Here is a 21,591-nt window from a genome sequence, read left to right on the forward strand (position 1 = left end):
GTGTGTTTGTTTGTGTGGGTGTGCGTGCATGAATTTGTTTGACTGTGCATGTGTGGGTGCTTGGTATTATGATTACATGGATGATAAATGGATGTTCACCATGTGGTTGAGGTGACTGTATGTTGTTTGCTTGGGATAATTGTTACAGAAATTTTTATGTAAAATGTTTGGGTTTTTTATTATGTTTTACCCATGTGATGTGCCTTGAGCAAATTTGTCCTTTAATAAAATGCGCAACAGAAATCAAGTGTAGTTACTACAATAAATGTTGCCACTGTGACAGGTTGCTGCAGTAATAACAGTACACCAACCTGTCACAGTGGCAACATATTGAAAAAAATAAAAAGCCAAATGTCATGGTTAGCATTGTAGACTAATGACTAAGAGGTCTTGGGTTCAAGCCCCAGCAGATGTGGGTTTTTCCTGCCTGTGGCTGGCTCCTATTAAGAGTTGAGTGTGCAATGGGTGCAGATGGAAAGACTGGAACCATATCATCAAGTATCATCCACTTTACTGATGCATCTTTTGGAGTGGTGCTCAATACTGCAGGCATCTGTATCTCTCTGGCCTGGTTGAGAGATACAGGTTATGTTACTAAAGGAAGCATAGAGTAAAGCCTTGTTACATTGTTCCAAACCTGAAATGGACCACCACAGCATCATCAGCATTATCATCCTAATTCATAGTCAGTATAAAAAAATTGTGTAAATTCTGTGGTCTTTCATGCCCTGCTCTCATGGTAACTTCAGATTTGATCCCTTCCTCTTCCACCTTTGGGGTGAGCTCCTATCAAAGTTTTTGATGTCGGCAGATTGATGGGGGACTGTTTTGGAGGGATATGGTGGCGGCGCACTCTGGCGGGGATGTGCATTCACTCCAAGAGATGCATCAGTGAGGTGGATGATACTGGACTGTGTGGTCCCAGCTCATAGCACACTCAACTCTTAATATGAGCCAGCCACAGGCAAAAAAACCCAAAAACCCACCTCTGCTGGGGCTCAAACCCATGACCTCATAGTCATCAGTCCACAATGCTAACTCCAGGACTAAGCAGTTACTGTCATAAGTTCAGGGAGTAACTGGTGGTGTCTTGCATATTTGAATAAGACAGGCACTGCTGAGCACCACCAAAGTAACTCAGCAGCAGTGCTTCTTTTCCTCTGGTGTATGGTGTAATATTGACCTAAAATCAATAGTTCCTTGCAGACTGAAGGTGCTGAGAACCGGAAGATGAACCAAGGTGTGGCTGTGGATGAGTGACTTGGAATGAGCAGTGTGGCAGTCATTCCACTGAAATGGTGCAGATGATGAGGAAGCATAATCACAGTCTTGCTATTCATCAAAATATAGTATTTTTGCATATCTGTGGAAATGTGGAACCACACTAAAAACATAGCATACCATCAATGAAATTATCAACTCTTGAATACATAAACAGTTCCACCTTAGAAAATACAAAAGATGCTGAAGAAATTAAAGGGAGTAATAATAAAAGAAATGAAGGTGCTTCCCCCCCCCCCCCCCCCCCCCCCCCCCCCCCCCCCCCCACTGTATTACTGTTCTCTGTGGCCCTCCTCACTTTCCCCCTGTGATGGACAAGTTCAGACTTCATCAGTGCTACCGTGAAATTATTCTGACTTTGTAACTTTGCAGATATGGAACCTTGAGAACTTTTTGCCAATCCAGAGCCTGTCACGCCATTCAGCCGGTGTGAATGCTCTGGCCATTTGTGGCAATCTGGTTCTGTCTGGATCTGAGGATCATGAGATTAAGGTCAGTGCTGTGTGCTTCTGATCCATTGCACATCTTGTCAGTCATATGTTGTGCTGTGTGAATCATTGCATAAACACTGTCTTTTTTTTTTCTTCTTCTTCTTCTTCTCCCTTGACTCTGTGACTCCACACAGAATGGTTCAGTAGATTCCTTCAGGTCAGTTGGTTGTGTGTCTTCTTCTTCTGCGTTCACTCGTATGCATATGAGTGGGCTTTTACGTGTATGACCGTTTTTACCCCGCCATGTAGGCAGCCATACTCCGTTTTCAGGGGTGTGCATGCTGGGTATGTTCTTGTTTCCATAACCCACCGAACGCTGACATGGATTACAGGATCTTTAACGTGCGTATTTGATCTTCTGCTTGCATATACACACGAAGGGGGTTCAGGCACTAGCAGGTCTGCACATATGTTGACCTGGGAGATCATAAAAATCTCCACCCTTTACCCACCAGGCGCCGTCACCATGATTTGAACCCGGGACCCTCAGATTGACAGTCCAACGCTTTAACCATTCGGCTATTGCGCCCGTCGGTTGTGTGTCAAAGCCTGGGTCTCTGCAAATGGTATTCCTGTCCATTCTGCAGTGTTCTGTCTTCCCCTCTGTCTCCATCCTTTATCAGTTCCTTGGAGGATTGTTTTGGCAAGACTATTTTATCTTATGATGTGGCCATACCAGCGCTGTTTTCATAACTGATGCCAGCAGATCTCCATGTGGTCCAATGTGCTGCTTGACAGTTTGGCACACTTGTTCACTGGTGATGTGATCAGTGTGTCTGATGTGTAGTATCTTGCAACATCTCATTTCCATGGCCTAAAGTCTTTACAGATCCACTGAATTCCAGGAATATGTTGAACAGTGTCGGAGACCAGAGGCAGCCCTGACAGATTCCAACTAAAGTATGGAACCACCCTCCAGTAGCACTGCATCAGTCACTTTGGGGTACAGTTGCTGGGTGGTGTTGATAAGCTTTTTTGGAGTACAGTTGCTGGACAGTGTTGATAAGCTTTTTTGGAGTACAGTTGCTGGACGGTGTTGATAAGCTTTTTTGGGGTACAGTTGCTGGACAGTGTTGATAAGCTTTTTTGGAGTACAGTTGCTGGACGGTGTTGATAAGCTTTTGCCCCAATTTTTTTTTTGTGGCCCATAGTGCTTCTGTCAGACTCTGTCAAATGCCTTCTTGAAGTCTGTGAAAAAGTGGCACAATCCCTCTGGCATTGGAGGTGTTTTTCCGAAGGGCATTGGATGAAAGATTTGTTTGATGATGCTTCTGCCTTTGCAGACTCCAGCATATTCCTCAGCAATGATAGTATGTTTGTGACTGTAGCAGATGCTCAGAGAATGATTTTACTAAGCATTACTTGCTAACATGGCTAATCAGATTGATAGTATGGTGGTAGTTCTGGCAATGTTGGAGATTTGGGAGGATGATGATTTGTGATTGGGTCCATGATTTGGGTCATTCTCCTGTTTGCCAGATTTTGTTGCAGATGCCAGTTAGGATGTCAATTACTGCCTCTCTGCCATGTTTCAAAAGTTGTGTAGGGAACTTGTCAATGCCTGCAGCCTTTCCACATTTTACCAACTTCAGTGCTATTACTAGTCACCCTCATTTTATGAATATTGTGCTTATAGTACAAGTGGGTGTCCTTTGATCTGTTTGTTGTAGAGGTCAGAGCAGCACTCAGTCCTTCTTTTTATGATGTCTTGTTCCTGTATGGGACAGTTGCCGTCTTGGTCCTGGATTGTGCTGACTTGACTTTGTTTGGTAAAGTCTTCTACAATTTTTAAAGCCTTTTTGTCATTGCTGCCATGTTTTTTCTCAGTGTCTTCACAGTGTTGTTCAGTCCAGTTTCCCTTTGCATTCTTCATTTTTTCACCAACATGCACTGTATTTCTCATTTCCCTTCTTAGTTTTCTTTTGTGGTTTTAAGCTTGTTCTAGTGTCGCACATCTCCAATATACTGCTAATGATCCATGACTTGGATTTCCATCAGCTTGTCCTAGGATCTCTGTTGCTGTTTCAGTCATCACTTGATTGAATTTTTTCTGAGGGCTTTAAGATGTTTATGCAGAAGTAGGGTGAATTTTTTCTGAGGGCTTTTAAGATGTTTATGCAGAAGTAGGGTGAATTTTTTCTGAGGGCTTTAAGATGTTTATGCAGAAGTAGGGTGAATTTTCCTCCTGTGACTTGTTGTACAGTGATGTCAGGATCTTTCAGTTTGTCAAGGTTGAATTTGAGTCGTTTGCTATCCCCCCCTCATGTTGTTCCTTCAACCATATTTTAAAGCTTATTGTTATAAGGTTGTGGTCACTGCTAAGGTAAGCTCCTGGGAATGTTCTTGTTTTAGCCCAGAACTGTTCTGGTTCTCCACAAGAATACAGTCTGTCTGGCTGTGATGCTGACTGTTTAGGAAGTGTCATGTCCACAGGATACATTATGGTCACCGAGAGTATTAGCAAAAACCAAGTCATTATCACTGGTAATTCTAGCTGATGTAGTCCCCTATTATTGCTATTCTCATTACAATAGGGCCGCAGAAATTGCTTCAGTCTTCGTAGGCATCAGTACTAACCTTGGCATTCCAGTCACCCTGATGATGTGAATGTCTTATCAACCTTGTTGATGACAGTTTGAAGGAAATTGTAGAATTCTTCAGTTTGGTCGTCATCATAATCTGATATGGGAGAACATATTTGTACTACAATGGTGTTGAATGGTTCGGCTCATAAGTGGATGGTCATGATACTGCTGGAAACTGGGCAGCATCCCAGTTCTGCATTCTTTATTTTCTTCTTGAACAAAAACCTACTCCATGTACATGTTTGTCCTCTTGTTCACTATAGTACACGACATGCCTTTCTTCTGTCTGTACTTCTCCATTGTTTTTCCATCCAGCTTCATAAAGGCAGAGAATGTGCCAGATGTAGTTGTCAGTCTCATGGGTATCTTTTTTGTTTTGTTTTCTAACCAGTCTGAGTGTTCTTATGTTCCAGGTGTTGAATGTGATGATGTGGTGGGTTTTTTTAATTTTAATTTTTTTATATACACTCAGGGCCTTTGTTTATTTTATTTAAAAATACTGTTGTTGTTTTTTTGTTTTTGTTTTTTCTTCTGCTTTTTTCAGCCATTTTATTAACAATGGTGGGGGAGAAAACCCACATACATACACGGCAAGATTGGATGTGTGCATGGTTATGAGAATTGTGAAGAGGGAATGGGGGAATGAGTGCACTTCCTTTTGAAGTGGGGAATGTGATGATGTTCTTTCCACAGATATTGTTTGGTTTCCCTCAGTGGGACGCTTTTTCATGTCCACCTGGATAGAGGTTGACAGATGGCATGGTCATTCTTAGCCCAGGCAGTGACTGATCCAGTGAGATCTCTGCAATCGTTTTTTTTCATAATGCTGCGTGTCTTGGGCAGGTTGGCAGAGCCCACCTCTCTCTATATTGGATTTTCTTGTTCCATTTACTCCCCACATGTAGCAGGTAATACAGAGTTACATGGTCACCAGTAGCAGAGTAGAACCTCTGACCTGAGGTAGTCTTGAGTCTACTTTCACTGTAATGATTGTTCTGTCAAGCTGAATCTGAGTGAATGCAGTTCAGACTCCCAAGCCCTGCAAGAGGATCCCGGTAAATTTTTGGAGGGTGCTTGCATGAAGCACATGTGATGATAATAATGATTGTAATTATTGTACTTATATGGTGCAAACTCCCTATATAATAGGCTCTAAGAGCCTCCCACGAAACAATACATATACAATAGTGCTTAATAGCATACCTCTGTACATGAAAAACAACACCACATATATCTATATCTATACACCAAGACAGTACTACAATTGCAGATCTATCATGAATACACTCATGCAGACACACACAGACACACACATGCATGCATACACACACACACACACACACACACACACACACACACACACACACACACACACACACACACACACACACACACAAATGCCCTACACATGCACACGCACACAAACACCCACCCACAGACACACTAGATGATGATTTCAGTAGAAGGTAAAGTGGGGTGGGTAGGAGGAGGAAGAATGTAGACAGTTAGCTGTGCTTCATCACACCCAAAGGCCTGTTTGAACAGGTGGGTTTTCAAGTTTGTTTTGAAAGTGGACAGCATTGGTAAGTGACAGAGATCCATAGGAAGAGAATTACAGACAGAAGATGCTTGATTCTGAAAGGCCCTTAAGCCAAATGTCTTTGAAGAGGTTTTGGGGACTCCAAGGAGCTTTTCAGCACAAGACCTGAGATAACAGGAAGGGGTGTAAGTATGAAGGACAGAAGATAAGTAAGATGGGAGAGATCCTTCAAAGTGGCGTGTACTAGATGGGTAACCATTGAAGTTGACGTAAGAGTGGTTATCATGATCCTTTTCATACTTTCTGAAAATGATTCTTGCAGTATTGTACAAAATCATCAGAAGGTGTAACATCAAATCAGAAGGCAGACCAGCAAGTAGTCATGGGCACAACAGCCGAATGATTAAAGCGTTGGACTTTCAATTTGAGGGTCCTGGGTTCAAATCTCAGTAACGGCGCCTGGTGGGTAAAGGGTGGAGATTTTTCCGATCTGCCAGGTCAACATATTTGCAGACCTGTTAGTACCTGAATCCCCTTCTTGTGTATATCCACGTAAAAGATCAAATACACACATTAAAGATCCTGTAATCCATGTCAGGGTTCGGTGGGTTATGGAGACAAGAACATACCCAGCATGCACACCCCTGAAAACGGAGTGTGGCTGCCTACTTGGCGGGGTAAATAAACAAAATGGTCATCCATGAAAAATGTTACTGAGTGTGTGTGCATGTGTGACTTAAACATGAGTGAATGACACAAAAAACAAATGATGAGTGCCCAGTGGCAGCTGTCAGTCAGCTCTACCCATGTAGGCAGCCTGTTGTGCAAATGACCCAGTGTTTGTAAAGGGCTTAGAGCTTGGTCTCCGACTGAGGATAAGTGCAATATAACTATATAATCCATGTCATTCATTCAATTGCAGTAGTCAAGGAACAAACAAGATGAGTGGTTGCTTCAATAGTTAGATATGGTTGAATGGTATGGATTTTCCTCATTTGGAAGTTTGCAGTTTTACATAAATTACTGACATGGTCGTTCATGGACAGAACTGAATTTAAAAAATGCATCCAGGTTTCTGACAGAATTCTGAAAGTTGATATCAGCATTCCAGACAGTCAAGGTATGGTCTGAAATGTGACTTAGTGCAGACTTAGAACCAAATAGTATGACTACTGTCTTGACGTAATTAACTGTAAGCTTGTTTGTCAGCATCCACTCCTTCCCACCAACATCTTCATCTTTTTGCAGAGAATAGCAATAGAATTGGGGGAAGAAGCTTTAGTGAGTTGGGTGTCATCTGCGACCTTGTGAAAATCACATTGATGTATCAAGAGCTGTGCCAGAGATTCCAAAAGATGGTTAAGGAGACTATTGTGATCAGTTGTGTCGAAGGCTGCAGATAGATCGAGCAGACACAGAACTGAGACATCTCTGTTGTTTGCACAGGACAGCAATGTGTTGGATAAGTGTAAGACTAAGAGGGCTGTCTCTGTACTGTGATTCTGTCTGTATACAGACTGAAATACCTCAAGGAGGTCATATACCAGGAAGGATTTACCCATTTAATACATTCCTTGCATTTTATTCCCTAATGCTCTTTGATCTTCACAAGATGCATGGGCCTAGTTCAGGGCAGTGATTGCACTGACCAGAGACTTCTGAGAAAAGGACAGGCAGTATGGCATGCACCCTGTCTGTATCTCTGGATTCCAATTTTCTACTTGGGCTTCACTAGGCTGCCTGCATGACGAGATAACTCGTCATGGCAAGCATGTATGCTTCGCTGCCACAATGACGAGATAACTCGTCATCGAAATATTCTGACTTTTCCCTGGTTTGCATTCACTTCGTTGACAAAAATAGTGGTTGCTTTAGCCTGGGGAATCTCTCTAGATTCTATTCATAGCTAGAAACCCCATCTATGTCATGAAGCAGTCCTTTATTTGAACGTTTTGGTTGGGTCACTGTCCAAGTGTTTGCCTGACTTCTCTCCTCGCTCGCTCAACAAAATGTCGGACTGACACCGTGCTCAAGACATGCGATCTTGACGAACTAAATCAACCAAGATTTCTTTCTTTAGCTGATGCTCAGAAAGAATTGAAGCGTAAATTCGAAGGAGAAGAAAGTGATGAACATTTATAGGACAATCTGATAGAAAGTAAAGGGAGCAATCAAAAGAGTGGCCAAGTTGCGACTATCAGTGAGTGATGCCGGCTGTACAGATGTTAGCAGTCGACAGTATAACCGAATTAGCAGCAGAGCGGTATTCTTGGCACGCAGCCAACGCGGTCTGATGAGAACTGAATCAAGTGACCGTGTGAGAGGGGTGAAAAGGAGGGGGGTGGAGACTGAGGGGGCGTGGCCTCACATCCATCTTATCACTTGGAGAAGTCACAATGTATTGTGTATCTATCTCTTAAAAAAATATGGTGTGGTGGTGTGTCCATCAAGATCGATGATGACCATTGTTGTCATCCAGCTGGGGGATGGGAGGAGGGTGGTGGTGGGGTGGGGAGGGGAGGATGCTCATGAATCTATCTGTGAATGCGCAGATGACTGAATAGTCCAATCTGCGCACGAAATGTTCGCTGACAGTTGGGGCAGACAAAGACAGGCATATCATTGTCAGGGGGCTTGTTTGCCCGTGACTTTCTGGCCTGCCTCTTCTGAACAGCTGCAGCAGTCCTGTTGGCCTCGCACAACTTGGCGCCTTTGTGCACAGCAGCGCGCCATTTGTCTCGGTCCACTGCAGATTCCTCCCAGGAGTCAGGGTTGATATCAAACGCTTTAAGAGAGACTTTCAGAGTGTCTCTGAAGCGCTTCTTCTGACCTCCGTGTGATCTCTTCCCTTGTTGCAGCTTGCCATAGAAGAGCCTTTTGGGCAGCCGATGGTCTGGCATGCGCGCCACGTGTCCAGCCCAGCGAAGCTGGGTCTGCATCAGGATGGTGAAGATGCTGGGAAGGGTGGCTTTTGCGAGCACCTCTGTGTCTGGGGTCCTGTCTTGCCACTTGATGTTCAGTAGCTTCCTGAGGCATGTTGTGTGGAAGTGGTTCAGCTTCTTGGCATGTCGTTGGTACACTGTCCAAGTTTCGCAGGCGTACAGTAGTGTGGGGAGAACTACTGCTCTGTAGACCTTTAGCTTGGTCTCAAGACTAATGCCTCTTCTGTTCCAGACATTTGCACTGAGTCTGCCAAAAGTTGCACTTGCTCTTGCAATCCTGACGTTCACTTCATCGTCGATGGTCGCATTTCGTGATAGTGTGCTGCCAAGGTATGTGAACCGCTCCACCGCACTGAGTCTCTGACCGTTGACTGTGATGTTGGGCTCAACGTATGGTTTCCCTGGGGCTGGCTGATGGAGAACTTCAGTTTTCCTCGTGCTGATGGTAAGGCCAAAGTTCCTGCTGGCAGTGGCAAACTTGTCGACGCTGAGTTGCATGTCAGCTTCAGATCCAGCGTTGAGGGCACAATCATCAGCAAACAAAAAGTCTCTGATGATGTCTGTCATGACCTTTGTTTTTGCTTGAAGCCTTCTGAGGTTAAACAGCTTGCCATCTGTTCAGTACTTTAGGCCGATTCCAACATCGCCATCTCTGAAGGCATCAGTAAGCATTGCAGAGAACATGAGGCTGAACAGCGTTGGAGCCAGGACGCAGCCTTGCTTGACACCATTTGTGACAGCAAAAGGAGCAGATGTTTCGCCATTGTCCTGGACTCGAGCCTGCATGCCTTCATGGAATTGGCTGACCAAGGAAATAAATTTCCGAGGGCATCCGTACTTGGCCATGATCTTCCACAGTCCCTCTCTACTCACGGTGTCGAAGGCCTTAGTGAGGTCGACATAGATGGAGAACAGATCAACATTTTGCTCCTGACATTTCTCTTGCAGCTGCCTTGCAGCAAACACCATGTCGGTGGTTCCGCGCTCTTTCCGGAATCCACATTGGCTCTCAGGCAAATGACCTTGGTCAAGGTGTGCTGTGAGGCGGTTTAGTAGGATCCTGGCAAATATCTTGCCTGCGATGGAGAGCAAGGAAATGCCCCGATGGTTATCACAGGCTTGCCAGTTCCCCTTTCGCTTGTACAAGTGAATGATAGATGCATCTTTGAAATCCTGGGGGATCGTCTCTTCTTTCCACATGAGTGAGTACAGCTGATGGAGCTTCTCAGTCAGCACAGTGCCTCCATCCTTGTAGACCTCTGCTGGTATGGAGTCTGAGCCAGGTGCTTTGCCACTGGATAGCAGACGGATTGCTTTCTGGGTCTCAAGAAGTGTTGGCGGATCGTCCAGTGCTTCGTTGATGGGGACTTGTGGGAGACGATCTATGGCTTCATCATTTATGGAGGAAGGGCGATTTAAGACACTGTTGAAGTGCTCAGCCCAGGGTTCGAGAATTTTCTCCTTCTCGGTGATCAAGGTATTCCCATCTGCACTGAGGAGGGGGGATGATCCTGAGGATGTGGGACCGTAGACTTCTTTTAAGGCATCATAGAACCTCTTCATATCGTGCCTGTCAGCATATCCCTGGATCTCATCAGCTTTGTCACTCAGCCACTTATCCTGCATCAGGCGTAACTTTTGTAGGCTTGATGCAGACGGCGTTTCTCATCCAGAAGCTGCTTGATTTCATCACAGTTTTCATCAAACCAGTCTTTGTGCTTTCTGGTCATGGGTCCCAGGGTCTCTGAAGCTGTACTATAGATCAGCTCACGCAGGGTCCTCCAGTCAGACTCCACATTCTGGTTGTCCAGAGAGGCGGATTCCAGACGATCTTCCAGCAGTTCCACAAAGGACTGTTTGATGGTGATGTTTTTCAGCTTAGCGATGTTGAGCTGTTTTTGAGCCTTCTGGCCTTGGGGGCGTCTCTTGGGTTGGATTCGAATATTCAGCTTCGAGACTACAAGGCGATGGTCTGTTCAACACTCGGCGCCGCACATGGTCTTTGTTACACGTACATCTTGCCTATCCCTTTTCCTGACGATGACGTAATCGATGAGATGCCAATGCTTTGAGCGTGGGTGCATCCATGACGTCCTGTTGCGGGTAGGGAGGCAGAAAACTGTGTTCGTTATCAGCAGTTCGTGCTCTGCACAAGTCTGAAGCAAAAGCAATCCATTTGGGTTGCAGTGGCCCACACCGTGCTTTCCAATCACTCCATCCCAGGAGATGTAGTCAGAGCCAACTCTAGCATTGAAGTCCCCAAGAATGATGAGCTTGTCTGCTTTAGGGATAGCAGCAATGACAGAGTGAAGGTCCTCGTAGAACTTCGCCTTCACTTCATCCGGGTTGGTCATGGTTGGGGCGTAGGCACTGACAATGGTGAGGTGCTACTGGCCAGATGCCAGTGGGAGTTTCATGGTCATAAGCCTATCGTTGACTCCCTTTGGGATTCCAGCTAGCTTGCTGACAAGTGCTGTTTTTACTGCAAAACCAACGCCAGCCTCACGTCGCTCTTCGCTTCCTCGTCCACTCCAGAAGAAGGTGTAACCAGATCCCCGTTCACAGAGCTCGCCTTCGCCTGCAAGCCGAGTCTCTCTCACTCAAGGCTGCGATGTCGATGTTGTATCTGGCGAGTTCGGATGCAACTAGTGTCGTTCTCCTTTGGGGTCTGTCCGCATTATCTCTGTCCAGGAGAGTCCTTATGTTCCAAGCACCAATGGTGAGAGGAACGATCCTTGTTTTTTTCTTTTCTTTCTTTTTGTTTCGACCGCTGATGTAGGGTCCCCGCCAGCCGCGGTATGCTGGCCAGGGTGATATGGAGCAGGCAATTTTTAGGGCACCTTTTCTAGCCCCTTCCTCATGCCAGGGAGGTGAGCAGTGCATTCCTAAAGAGGGCTGCTCAGACGCTCAGACGGCTGCCGAGCTCCATCGCTGCTCCTGTCGATGAAGAACGACCCTATGGCCTGAGCCGCCTGCGTGCAGGTCTGCGGCTGCGACTGCCAGTGTACCCACACCTGTCATTTCGTCGCTCGCCTGTCGCCACAGGACTTGGGGGTGATGAAATGATGAAGGATGAAAGGTCATTTTGGATGACTGATGACTTGCGCGATGAGTTTGTTTAAAGTGAAGAGGATTTGTGCAACGTCGACCTCACTCTCTTGTCCGGGTCCACCAATTTCCAGTGGCAAGACTAAGTCAAGACGACTGGAGGATGAGCACGGATGCAGTGGATGACCAAGATATCCTTTCGGTGTCTCATCTTGCTCTCTGCACTCCACAGTGCGTTGCTGTAACCGCCTTCCTCTCCGTTGAACCGATAGGTTTCTTCCGCAGATTCTGCCGGATCCAGACTTCACATGCATGGGTAGACACACCCCGGGGGCCAACTGTGTGTGGCATGCCCACAGCACAGTGGAGCTAGATGGCCGTCGGTGGCTCTCCTGAGCCGACGCCCTTTTATGGATCTCCATAAGGGTGTCTAGCCACCCGCCTCACCAGTCCCGGAAGGGAGAAGTGGGAGTGCCGGTTTAGTCGCCAGCAACCCGACCCTGAACAGGTTGTACTGGATTACAGGTTACCAGTAGCAGATCTAATGACCTGACCTGACACTGTAAAAAATATATATATTGTGGTTGTTCTAGTATGATTTTGTGTTTGCAGATATCCATTTGTCCAGAAAATATGATGTTTTTGTGCAAATTACCTGACTAATGTTTGTAATGAACAAGTTGAAAATGTGACAAAAAACAAAACACTGATTTCAAAACAACAGCATGTCACTAAAAATATATAAAATGGGAAGACATCATGTGTTTTGTATTCTTAATTCATTTACCTTTCAGAAAATATATACTTTTATGGGTCTTTCTCCAATAACAAAGAGCACAGATTTTTTGGAAAATTTATACCTGTTTTTTTGTGAAAAAACCCTGGCAAATAGATTTCAATTAAATTTTATTTTCCTGGCAGCGAAAGGGTTAAGTACAGTATCTTTTTATCAAACCAAAATTTGTATTCTAATTATAATGATGATAACATGTTACTTGACTACACTTTAACTATCTGTTATTGTGTGTGTTACAGTATCATCATTAATTCATTGTTGAATGAAGTATTGTATTGTTTTACTCTTTTTTGTCACAACAGATTTCTCTGTGTGAAATTCGGGCTGCTCTCCCCAGGGAGAGCGCGTTGCTACACTGAGGGCGCCACCAATTTTTTTATTGTATTTTTTCCTGCCTGCAGTTCTTTATTTGTTTTCCTATCAAAGTATATGTTTCTACAGAATTTTGCTAGGGACAGCCCTTTTGTTGCCGTGGGTTCTTTTACGTATGGGAAGTGCATGCTTCATATGGGACCTCAGTTTATCATTTCATCCAAATGACTAGCATCCAGACAACCACTCATGGTCTAATGGAGGGGGAGAAAATACTGATGACTGTGCTTGGATTCAAATTAGTGCGCTCAGATTCTTTCACTTCGAAGGCTTTTGCTTTTGCAGTTTGGTCTGGTTACAGGTTCCTTGTGATAGTGGAATGAAATGATATGTGTTAACGGTATTAATTTATGACATGGTGCCATGGTAAAGTATGCCAGCTGTTAAGATAACAAAATTCAGATGTATCCACATGTGATGATAATGTGTCCGTGTTTCAGGTCTTTCGCCACTTCTCTCAGATGTAATGATGACCAGAACTGCAGAGACCAGAGACAGCAGGTTCAGCTTGTGTTGTTGTACACCAGCACAGGCTAGCATCAATGATTGCGGTTTCTGAGAATGGAATGAGAACCTGACTGCCCAGGGGTGGGTATTGTCCAGGTAGACTGAACCTGTATCTTATCCATCAGACCAGATGATACATTATTGGTATGCAGTGTTGTCTCATGTTGTAATCAGTTGTGATATAATATTTCAAGTGTGATTCCTCACTGGTGTCTTTTGCCATCAGCATGAAGTGCATGAGTTGAACTTTGAGATTTGAAAGTCACTGACTGAACAAAACCTGTTGATGCAATTGTTCAGGAATGGCTTTCATGTCCACACTGCTTACAGCTGCTAGATGGTGTCTGGGGACGCTGAAATTTTGAGATCCCAACAAAGTGCCAGTACACCATCACAGCAACCACCTACCAGGTCTGCCACCCCCAGGTGTCACCGGCAGAGAACTTAGCTGCATTGCCTGCTTTTGACTGCAGCCCAGGGTTTTACTTCAGTCTTAGCTGTGTATTTCTGGGTCTTGTCTCTCCTTCACAAGCTGCTGTCCTGGACTTCACATTGTAGTTTTCTGTGTGACGTCTGGTTTCTCTCAGAGTGTCTGTTTACATGTTTGAAGTTACTTCTCAACTCACTGATGAATTATAAGATTTTTTTGTCTGTATGTGTAAAGAAAGTATGTTTTTATTACAACTTAAATAGGTGTTTTAGATGTTAACATGAAAGACTTAAATAGGATATTGGAAGAAATTTTCACCGCTGTCTTTCATCCTATGTTATTATATTTATATAATTGTATTATGTGTAGCAGTATGCAGGTGAGTCATTTTACATCTGTTAGAGTATTTTTCACTTGGAACAGATTTGACAGTGAACCATTTTATAGTTTGTTGAATTAAAAGAACATGGGATAGTGATTATCATTCAAGTTCTCTGCATATTGTGCTTTTGTTGAATTTGTATTTGAAGAGAAACTATGCATGGAAGATATTTTATCAGATTTTTTTTTATCTGCTGTACTTTGATTGTCACCCAGAATTTGGTGTTGCCTATTGATTTGATAAAACATATTATCAATGAAAGGAAATGTTACATAGTATTATTACAAGATAGCTTAGTTTTTCAGTGAAAATGTGAGTGAAAGTTAACCCTTTGAGCCCTGAGTTCCTGAACAATTTTAAACCTTCTGCCTGAGCTCCTGAGCCAAAATTTACAAATAATTGGTATTAAACCCTTTGAGCCCTGACCACCGCTTTACCGGTGGCAGAGAAAAATGACATAATGCCCAGCCACCGGTTGAGCAGTGCGTAAACACTTGAAGCGTGCAGAGTCTCAACCTGGCCCGTCAGGGCAGAAATCAGGGACAAAACGTATAAGAAAACAACTGTACACAACGCAGCAAGTAATTGATATGCTTGATGATTTATTGGAAGTAGAGTATGACAATGATTACTCTGATAGTGAGGTGGTATTCGAATCGGATGTTTTTGCTACAGATAGTGATGTTGAAAATGAATCTGAGCATGCAGAATCAGTTGATCAAAAGAGGCGTGTCAGGTTGAGACTCTGCACACTTCATGGTAGAAATCCATCTTTTTTATCCAAAGCACATGCACAAAACACAGTGAATAGGCGCGACAATGTTGGTACTACGTTCGCTGATGTCAGAATATTACGGTTTTTCTGATTGGCTCTTCAATATAAGTCAACCAATCGCAAAACATGACACAAGTGTGTGTACACACCGCTCAACAAGTGGCCAGGCATTATGCCACCCCTCCCCACCACCGGTAAAGCGGTGGTCAGGGCTCAAAGGGTTAAATGTTTAATTCTGTCTGAGGGATATATGACTTGGTTCAATGTGCACGCAGCAATGATTTAGCAAAGTTGTGTATAACACCAGAGGTCATCATGATAATGTGTTCAAACAGTCATGTAGAAGCCTGTGTTCTCATCTGTGTAAGCAGAATGTTCATATCCTGTAAACACCATTTATGTGTGGCATGCAATATTACTTTCTAAAACATTCCTGTGCACTTGGTACACAACTGGTGTATATTCACACTTCCTTCATGGTGTGTGATATTCCTTGTACAAAAATCACATGTGAATAGCTCAAGGCCAGGAAAGACATATTTTGCTGTTGATTTGCGCTGTTCATAAGTGTGGAAAGTTTTGTTTTTTCAAGAATGTGCAGCGTGGCCATCAGCATTCCTCAAGCCTGAAATCCTTGTGTGCATGAATGAGTCTTTGGGTGTAACTGTGTGTATACATGTGTGCGTGTAGATATCTTTGAATTTTTGCGCATAAGAAGGAGTGCCGATTCAGTTAATGCTGTCTATTTTTGATAGGATACTTGGAATAGGTCAATGAATACATCTTAATAAGTGTAGTCATGTCTGTATACAGTGGAATATAGATTACAATTTTCCTTTTTTCAAGGAACTGGATTATACATGCTGAAATGTCTGCCACAACATTATCCACTTTGCTTTCGCTCAGACACCATAAGATCTCTCTTTTTCTCTGCCCCCCCCCCCACTCCCCGCCTGCCCCAACCCTCCGCCACTCCCCCACCTCCCACTGCATCTCTCTCTGTATCTCTCTATCTCCAAAATGAATTTTTGCCAGCTGAACGTTAATGATTGATGAAAACCAAAACATACTCTACGACTTTTTATCAGCTTGTCTGATTCTGTTGAGATTTGCTGGCATGCTAATTCATATTGTAATAAATGACTATGTTCGTGCTATTGATATGTTTGTCTAGATTGTATCCCCTCCACCCCCACCCCCAGACCCCAGACCGCACACAGATCCTGCCCCCCAACCTATCACCCACTTCCCATGTGTTTGATAATGGCCTGAGGCCGATGTACAGTAAACCACATGTCTTGTCTTGTCTCTCTGTCTAAAACAATATATCCATTTCCATTCACAAGTGCATTTAGATTAACAGGCTGTTTTTCATGCTTCTGTTATATCATCCTCAGATAAATTCAGGAACTCTGTCAAACAAATGTCACCACCCATGTCTGTCTTTGTGTTCGTCATGTCTCTCCCTTCTCCCTCCCTCTCTCTCTGTATCCATCATTCAGTAAGACATAATAAATTGTTACATTTGAGAAACCAGGATGTATCTGTCAATTTTTGTTTTAGTCTCAGAAAGTGATGTATGACTCATTGTTCGCATGTGTCAGGGTTAATTCACAATATTCTGAGCTTTTTGAATGTCCACTTTGTGTATGACAGAGATGTGTCATGAGTCCTACTTTATTTTGTATGTATTTCCATCAGTCAGATAGCGGAACATATGTTTGTGGCGGGAAGATACGGGTTCAGTTGTTATCTGATAGCATAGAACTATTCATATTGCTTTTTGCTGATGATATTGCTTTATTATCAACAGCTCCCATAGGACTTCAGAATCAATTAAATATTCTTAAGTCACGCTGTCAGGAGATGAATTTAAAAATCAATGTGCAGAAAAGAACAACGACAACAAAAAAGAGGAAATAGAAGTAATAATTTTGTTATTTGGGGTTTACATTTACATAAAAATTAAGCCCCAAAACGGAGACTGAACATCTTGTTGTGAAAGGCAAAAGGGCAACCATGAGCCTTGTGAAGGCTTTTCAAAAGTATAAAGAAATGTCATGTGTAGTTTTTTGACTCACTTGTGTAAACAAAGTGAGTCTGTGTTTTAACCCGGTGTTCGGTTGTCTGTGTGTCCGTGGTAAACTTTAACATTGACATTTTCTCTGCAAATACTTTGTCAGTTGACACCAAATTTGGCATAAAAATAGGAAAAATTCAGTTCTTTCCAGTCATCTTGTTTAAAACAATATTGCACCTATAGGATGGGCACAAAAAAATATAAAATGAAGCCTAATTATATGCAAACTGCATTTACTGTTATATTTATATTTTTTGTATTCTCTAAACTTGACACTTTGATCTGATATTCTGACACAACAACAAGAACAGTCATTATTATCATTTTTTGTTCAAACAGGAACTTCTTTTGCTAAGCATGGAAGTTTTATTTATTTTGCAAACATTTTGGTGCAGATAGTAAAAAAGGGAAATTAATCTGTAATTAATGCTAGGGGGCTTAATTTGCTTTAAACTGATCTTTCTCATCTTAAACATTACATTTTGAAATTATACTCAATACATAAAAAGCTTGTGTGTTTTACTCCCAGTGTACAGGGCTTTCACTATGTTCATTTGCCCAAGTGGTCTTTTTCGGAAAATACTAAAATCAATACGACGAGTGGACTTTACCAATCTGTTGGTTGAGCCCTGAAGGTCATGGGCAAAAATCAATTGCGCACACATATTTATACACATTCAAAGCGCGTGCTCATATTCTTCGCGAACGCGAATGACGCCATTTTGTTTCAAGTTGTTGACCTGCCCATTCAATCCTATATTCAATCGACAATACACGATAACATGTGATGGAAAGTTGGAGAAGGAGACCGTTAAATGTTTGTTCAGAGAAAGATTTGTGAACGCCTCATCACTTACTGGATTATGCCCCAAACTGCCATAAAAATATCCACAAAATCAGTCAGAATTCACAGTTAAAAATTGTAAACCATGCGAGTTAATACCCTTGAACTGATCACAATAAAACGAAAAAATTTCCAGTCTTGACTTTTCTCAAAATGAAGTCCTTTTCACTTCTTACGACGTTTAGAAGTACTTGTACTTGGCTCTACATGTTATTAGTTTAACAAAATACTATATTTTCATATCAACTTTAAAACTATAAAACTAGAATGAACATAAAAGAGAAATTGAATCGACCGTGTCGTACTACATTCCCGGCAGGTGTAACTAAACTTGTACATCTATCTAGATCTAGTGAAAACGGCTAAATGTTGCAGTGTGATTGCAGCGATTGCCATTAAAAAGAATTTTTTTATTGCCCTTAAAGATTTTTTGAATGCCCAAGATACACCAGAATAATATGATTTAAACAGCGTTTTCACTGCGAATACCGCAATTGATTTCTCGCCCTTTAAAAAAGTATTTCAAATGTTAAATTTTAGAACGTCAGTTAAGGAGCCACGATAGTGACAAGGCAGTTTCTTCTCACCCGAACACACGGGGTTCGAATGTGGTTAGGACTTTTTTCTTTTTTTTTTAAACGCGAAGCTTTATAACAAAAAATACAGAACACGTTTTAACAATTAGATTAAAAATTTTTTTTTTTTAAGTGTATCACAAGTGTCTTGAAGGTCATGCCTCTCTTGTTTCAAAATGTTTTATGTAAAGGTACGGCCTGTTCTGTTGTGTGTATCTGAAGTTGTGGGTATGAATAGACTAGAGAATAACAAAAAATCATTTATTGTATGTAAGTGATTCTTGGGAGTGCCAGTGAAAACACCAAATATAATGGTTTATGGTAAGCTTGGTAGATATCTGCGAACTCATTCCTAAATGTTATAAGGCACTGGTTGTGAATGCTACAGATGAATCAAAACAGACTGCCATATTTGGTTTATCAGATGTTGCTTGGATTAGGTGTAAATGAAAAACAGTGTTGGGCTTCCTTTGTTAGAGAAATCTTACACACAACAGGCTTTTATTTTGTGTGGTTACAGGGTGTTGCTGATGTGAAACAATTTCTTATTATTTTCATGCAAAGACTTTATAGACATGTTCAGTCAAGAATGGTTGGGTACCATTAGTGATGGAGATAGGTATTTCCGCTACAGATAATAATAATAATGGATACTTATATAGCACACTATCCAGAAATCTGCTCTAGGTGCTTTACAAAAATGCTTTTGTTAACATAATACATTATATCTATGTTACATACACACACCAAAATGTGACCACACACACACACACACACACACACACACACACACACACACACACACACACACACACGCACGCACGCACTGCATACATACATTTTATACATGTGTATCTAACAGCTACCCTAACACATGCGCACACATAGGCAGGCACAAACTTACATAAACACACGCACACACAATACACATTCACATACATGCATGTAGTTATGTACACATACATATGTATACACACATAGTCGAGCACACCTAACGAAAAGGAAGTGGACCTGCCACAACTGAACTTATTGCTGAGGGAAAAGGTGAGTTTTGAGACGAGATTTAAAAGATGCGAGGGAATCAGAATGACGGAGGTTATCAGGGAGCTTGTTCCATGTCTTTGGCGATTGAAAAGAAAACGACCTGTGTCCATAGGTCTTACTTCTGACGTGAGGTATCCTGAGAAGTCGAGTATCAGAGGAAGAACAGAGCTGGCGAGACGGGGTATAGATATTGATGAGTTCAGAAAGATACTTGGGGCCAGATCCGTTGACTGCAGAAAAGGTCAGAGTGGATAGTTTATAGTCTGTTCGATCAGAAACAGGCAACCAGTGGAGAGACTGAAGGAGAGGAGAAACATGGTCAAATTTAGAAGCTCTGCAAATGAGTCTGGCAGCGTTATTCTGAATTCGTTGGAGTCTGTCTAACAGATATTTGGGAAGGCCGGCCAAAAGAGAGTTGCAGTAATCCAATCTTGAGAGAACCAGAGAGCATACAAGTGTCTTGGTTGCATCGGTTGAGAGATAGTGGCGGATAGAGCTGATTCTACGCAGTTCCAAATAGGCAACTTTACAGATATTCGAAATGGGCTGTTGGAAGGAAAGAGACTGGTCCAGGATTACACCAAGACTGCGAACAGAGGGAGAAAGTGAAACAGGTGTGCTATTGATCAGAACAGAGTCAGGAAAGGAAGGATGTTGACGAAACTTCTTTGGACAGGTTATCATAAATTCAGTCTTATCATCATTTAATTGCAGCTTGTTGAGAGTCATCCAGTCCTTTAGGCCAGCAATGCACTCCTGTGTTTGAGTCACCAGTGCATCAAATTCAGCTATGGAAGCTGACTGATAAAGTTGTGTGTCATCAGCAAAGCTCTCATGCAACATCGCATGATGACTGATGACATCCGACACAGGAGCCGCATACAGCACGAAAAGAACAGGACCTAGGACGGACCCTTGTGGGACACCATATTTCAAGGCAGATACTCTAGAGTATCTACCATTTACACACACTTTCTGTGTACGATCTGACAGGTAAGACGTGATCCATGCTAGTGCAGTGTCACGAATACTAAAGGAAGTTTTAAGTCTGTTCAAGAGGATAGAGTGGTCGATAGTGTCAAAAGCTGCTGACAAATCTAAGAGAGCAAGAACAGATATCTTATCCTCATCAAATCCCGAAAGCAAATCATTCACTATTCTAAGAAGGGCTGTTTCACAACTATGACCACATCTGTAAGCTGACTGGTGGGAATTAAGTACACCATTCTGTTCCAGATGAGCTAAGAGCTGAGACAATATGATCTTTTCTAGCAGTTTTGATAAAAATGACAGATTAGAGACAGGTCGATAATTTTTTAAACAATTATGACAGATCATTTAAAGTTATAGTTAAAAAAGAAAAAAAAATCAAATGCTGATGAATATTGTTTCAGGGTGGTGTTGTCTCAGGCCAGGTTTAATGTACTTCCTTTGAATAATGATGTCAATAGGTACACTGGAAATAATGTTTTAAAATATTGTCGGTTTTGTCAAGGTGAACTGGAAAATGAATATCATTTATTGTTTGTTTACATTGATTTACAAACAAAATTTCTTTAGGGCTGTTTAAGCATGTCTCTTATTACACTTCTTCGATCAAACAATGAACAGATAAATTGTCCATGCAATCAATCATCTGCTTTGACTTAATTAAGTAAAAGAAGGTCATATCAGGTCCATGTACAGTCTGATATTGTGTGATGCTATGTAAGTATTCTGATACTCTCGCACACCCACCTCCCAGGCCCCTGGTTTTAAATTGTGGTCCATGGCCAAAGTTCAGTAAAACATTTCTATTGCTTCCTGTGTTTGTTCTCTCCCTCCCTCCATCTCCGTCCTCTCTATCTCTCTCGCATACAAGAACTTGCTGAAATGGATTATTTATTATTTTACTGCAAC

At 42.5% G+C, this 21,591-nt stretch overlaps 1 protein-coding gene across 2 annotated transcripts in view; it reads left to right on the forward strand.

The window, feature by feature from the left end:
- The window catches only part of LOC143300608 (E3 ubiquitin-protein ligase TRAF7-like), a 116,902-nt gene extending 99,208 nt beyond the window's left edge, over positions 1-17,694 (forward strand). Inside the window, exons 14-15 of one of the 2 annotated variants that reach the window (XM_076614391.1) lie at positions 1,654-1,773; positions 13,496-17,694. In XM_076614391.1, coding sequence (XP_076470506.1) covers positions 1,654-1,773; positions 13,496-13,522 — 147 coding nt within the window. In that variant the 3' untranslated portion in view covers positions 13,523-17,694. The remainder of the gene's footprint in view (positions 1-1,653; positions 1,774-13,495) is intronic. The other variant, XM_076614390.1, reaches the window with a different exon arrangement.
- The last annotated feature ends 3,897 nt before the right edge of the window (positions 17,695-21,591 follow it).

This window comes from Babylonia areolata, chromosome 26, assembly GCF_041734735.1.
Source record: "Babylonia areolata isolate BAREFJ2019XMU chromosome 26, ASM4173473v1, whole genome shotgun sequence".
Taxonomy (NCBI): Eukaryota; Metazoa; Mollusca; class Gastropoda; order Neogastropoda; family Buccinidae; genus Babylonia; species Babylonia areolata.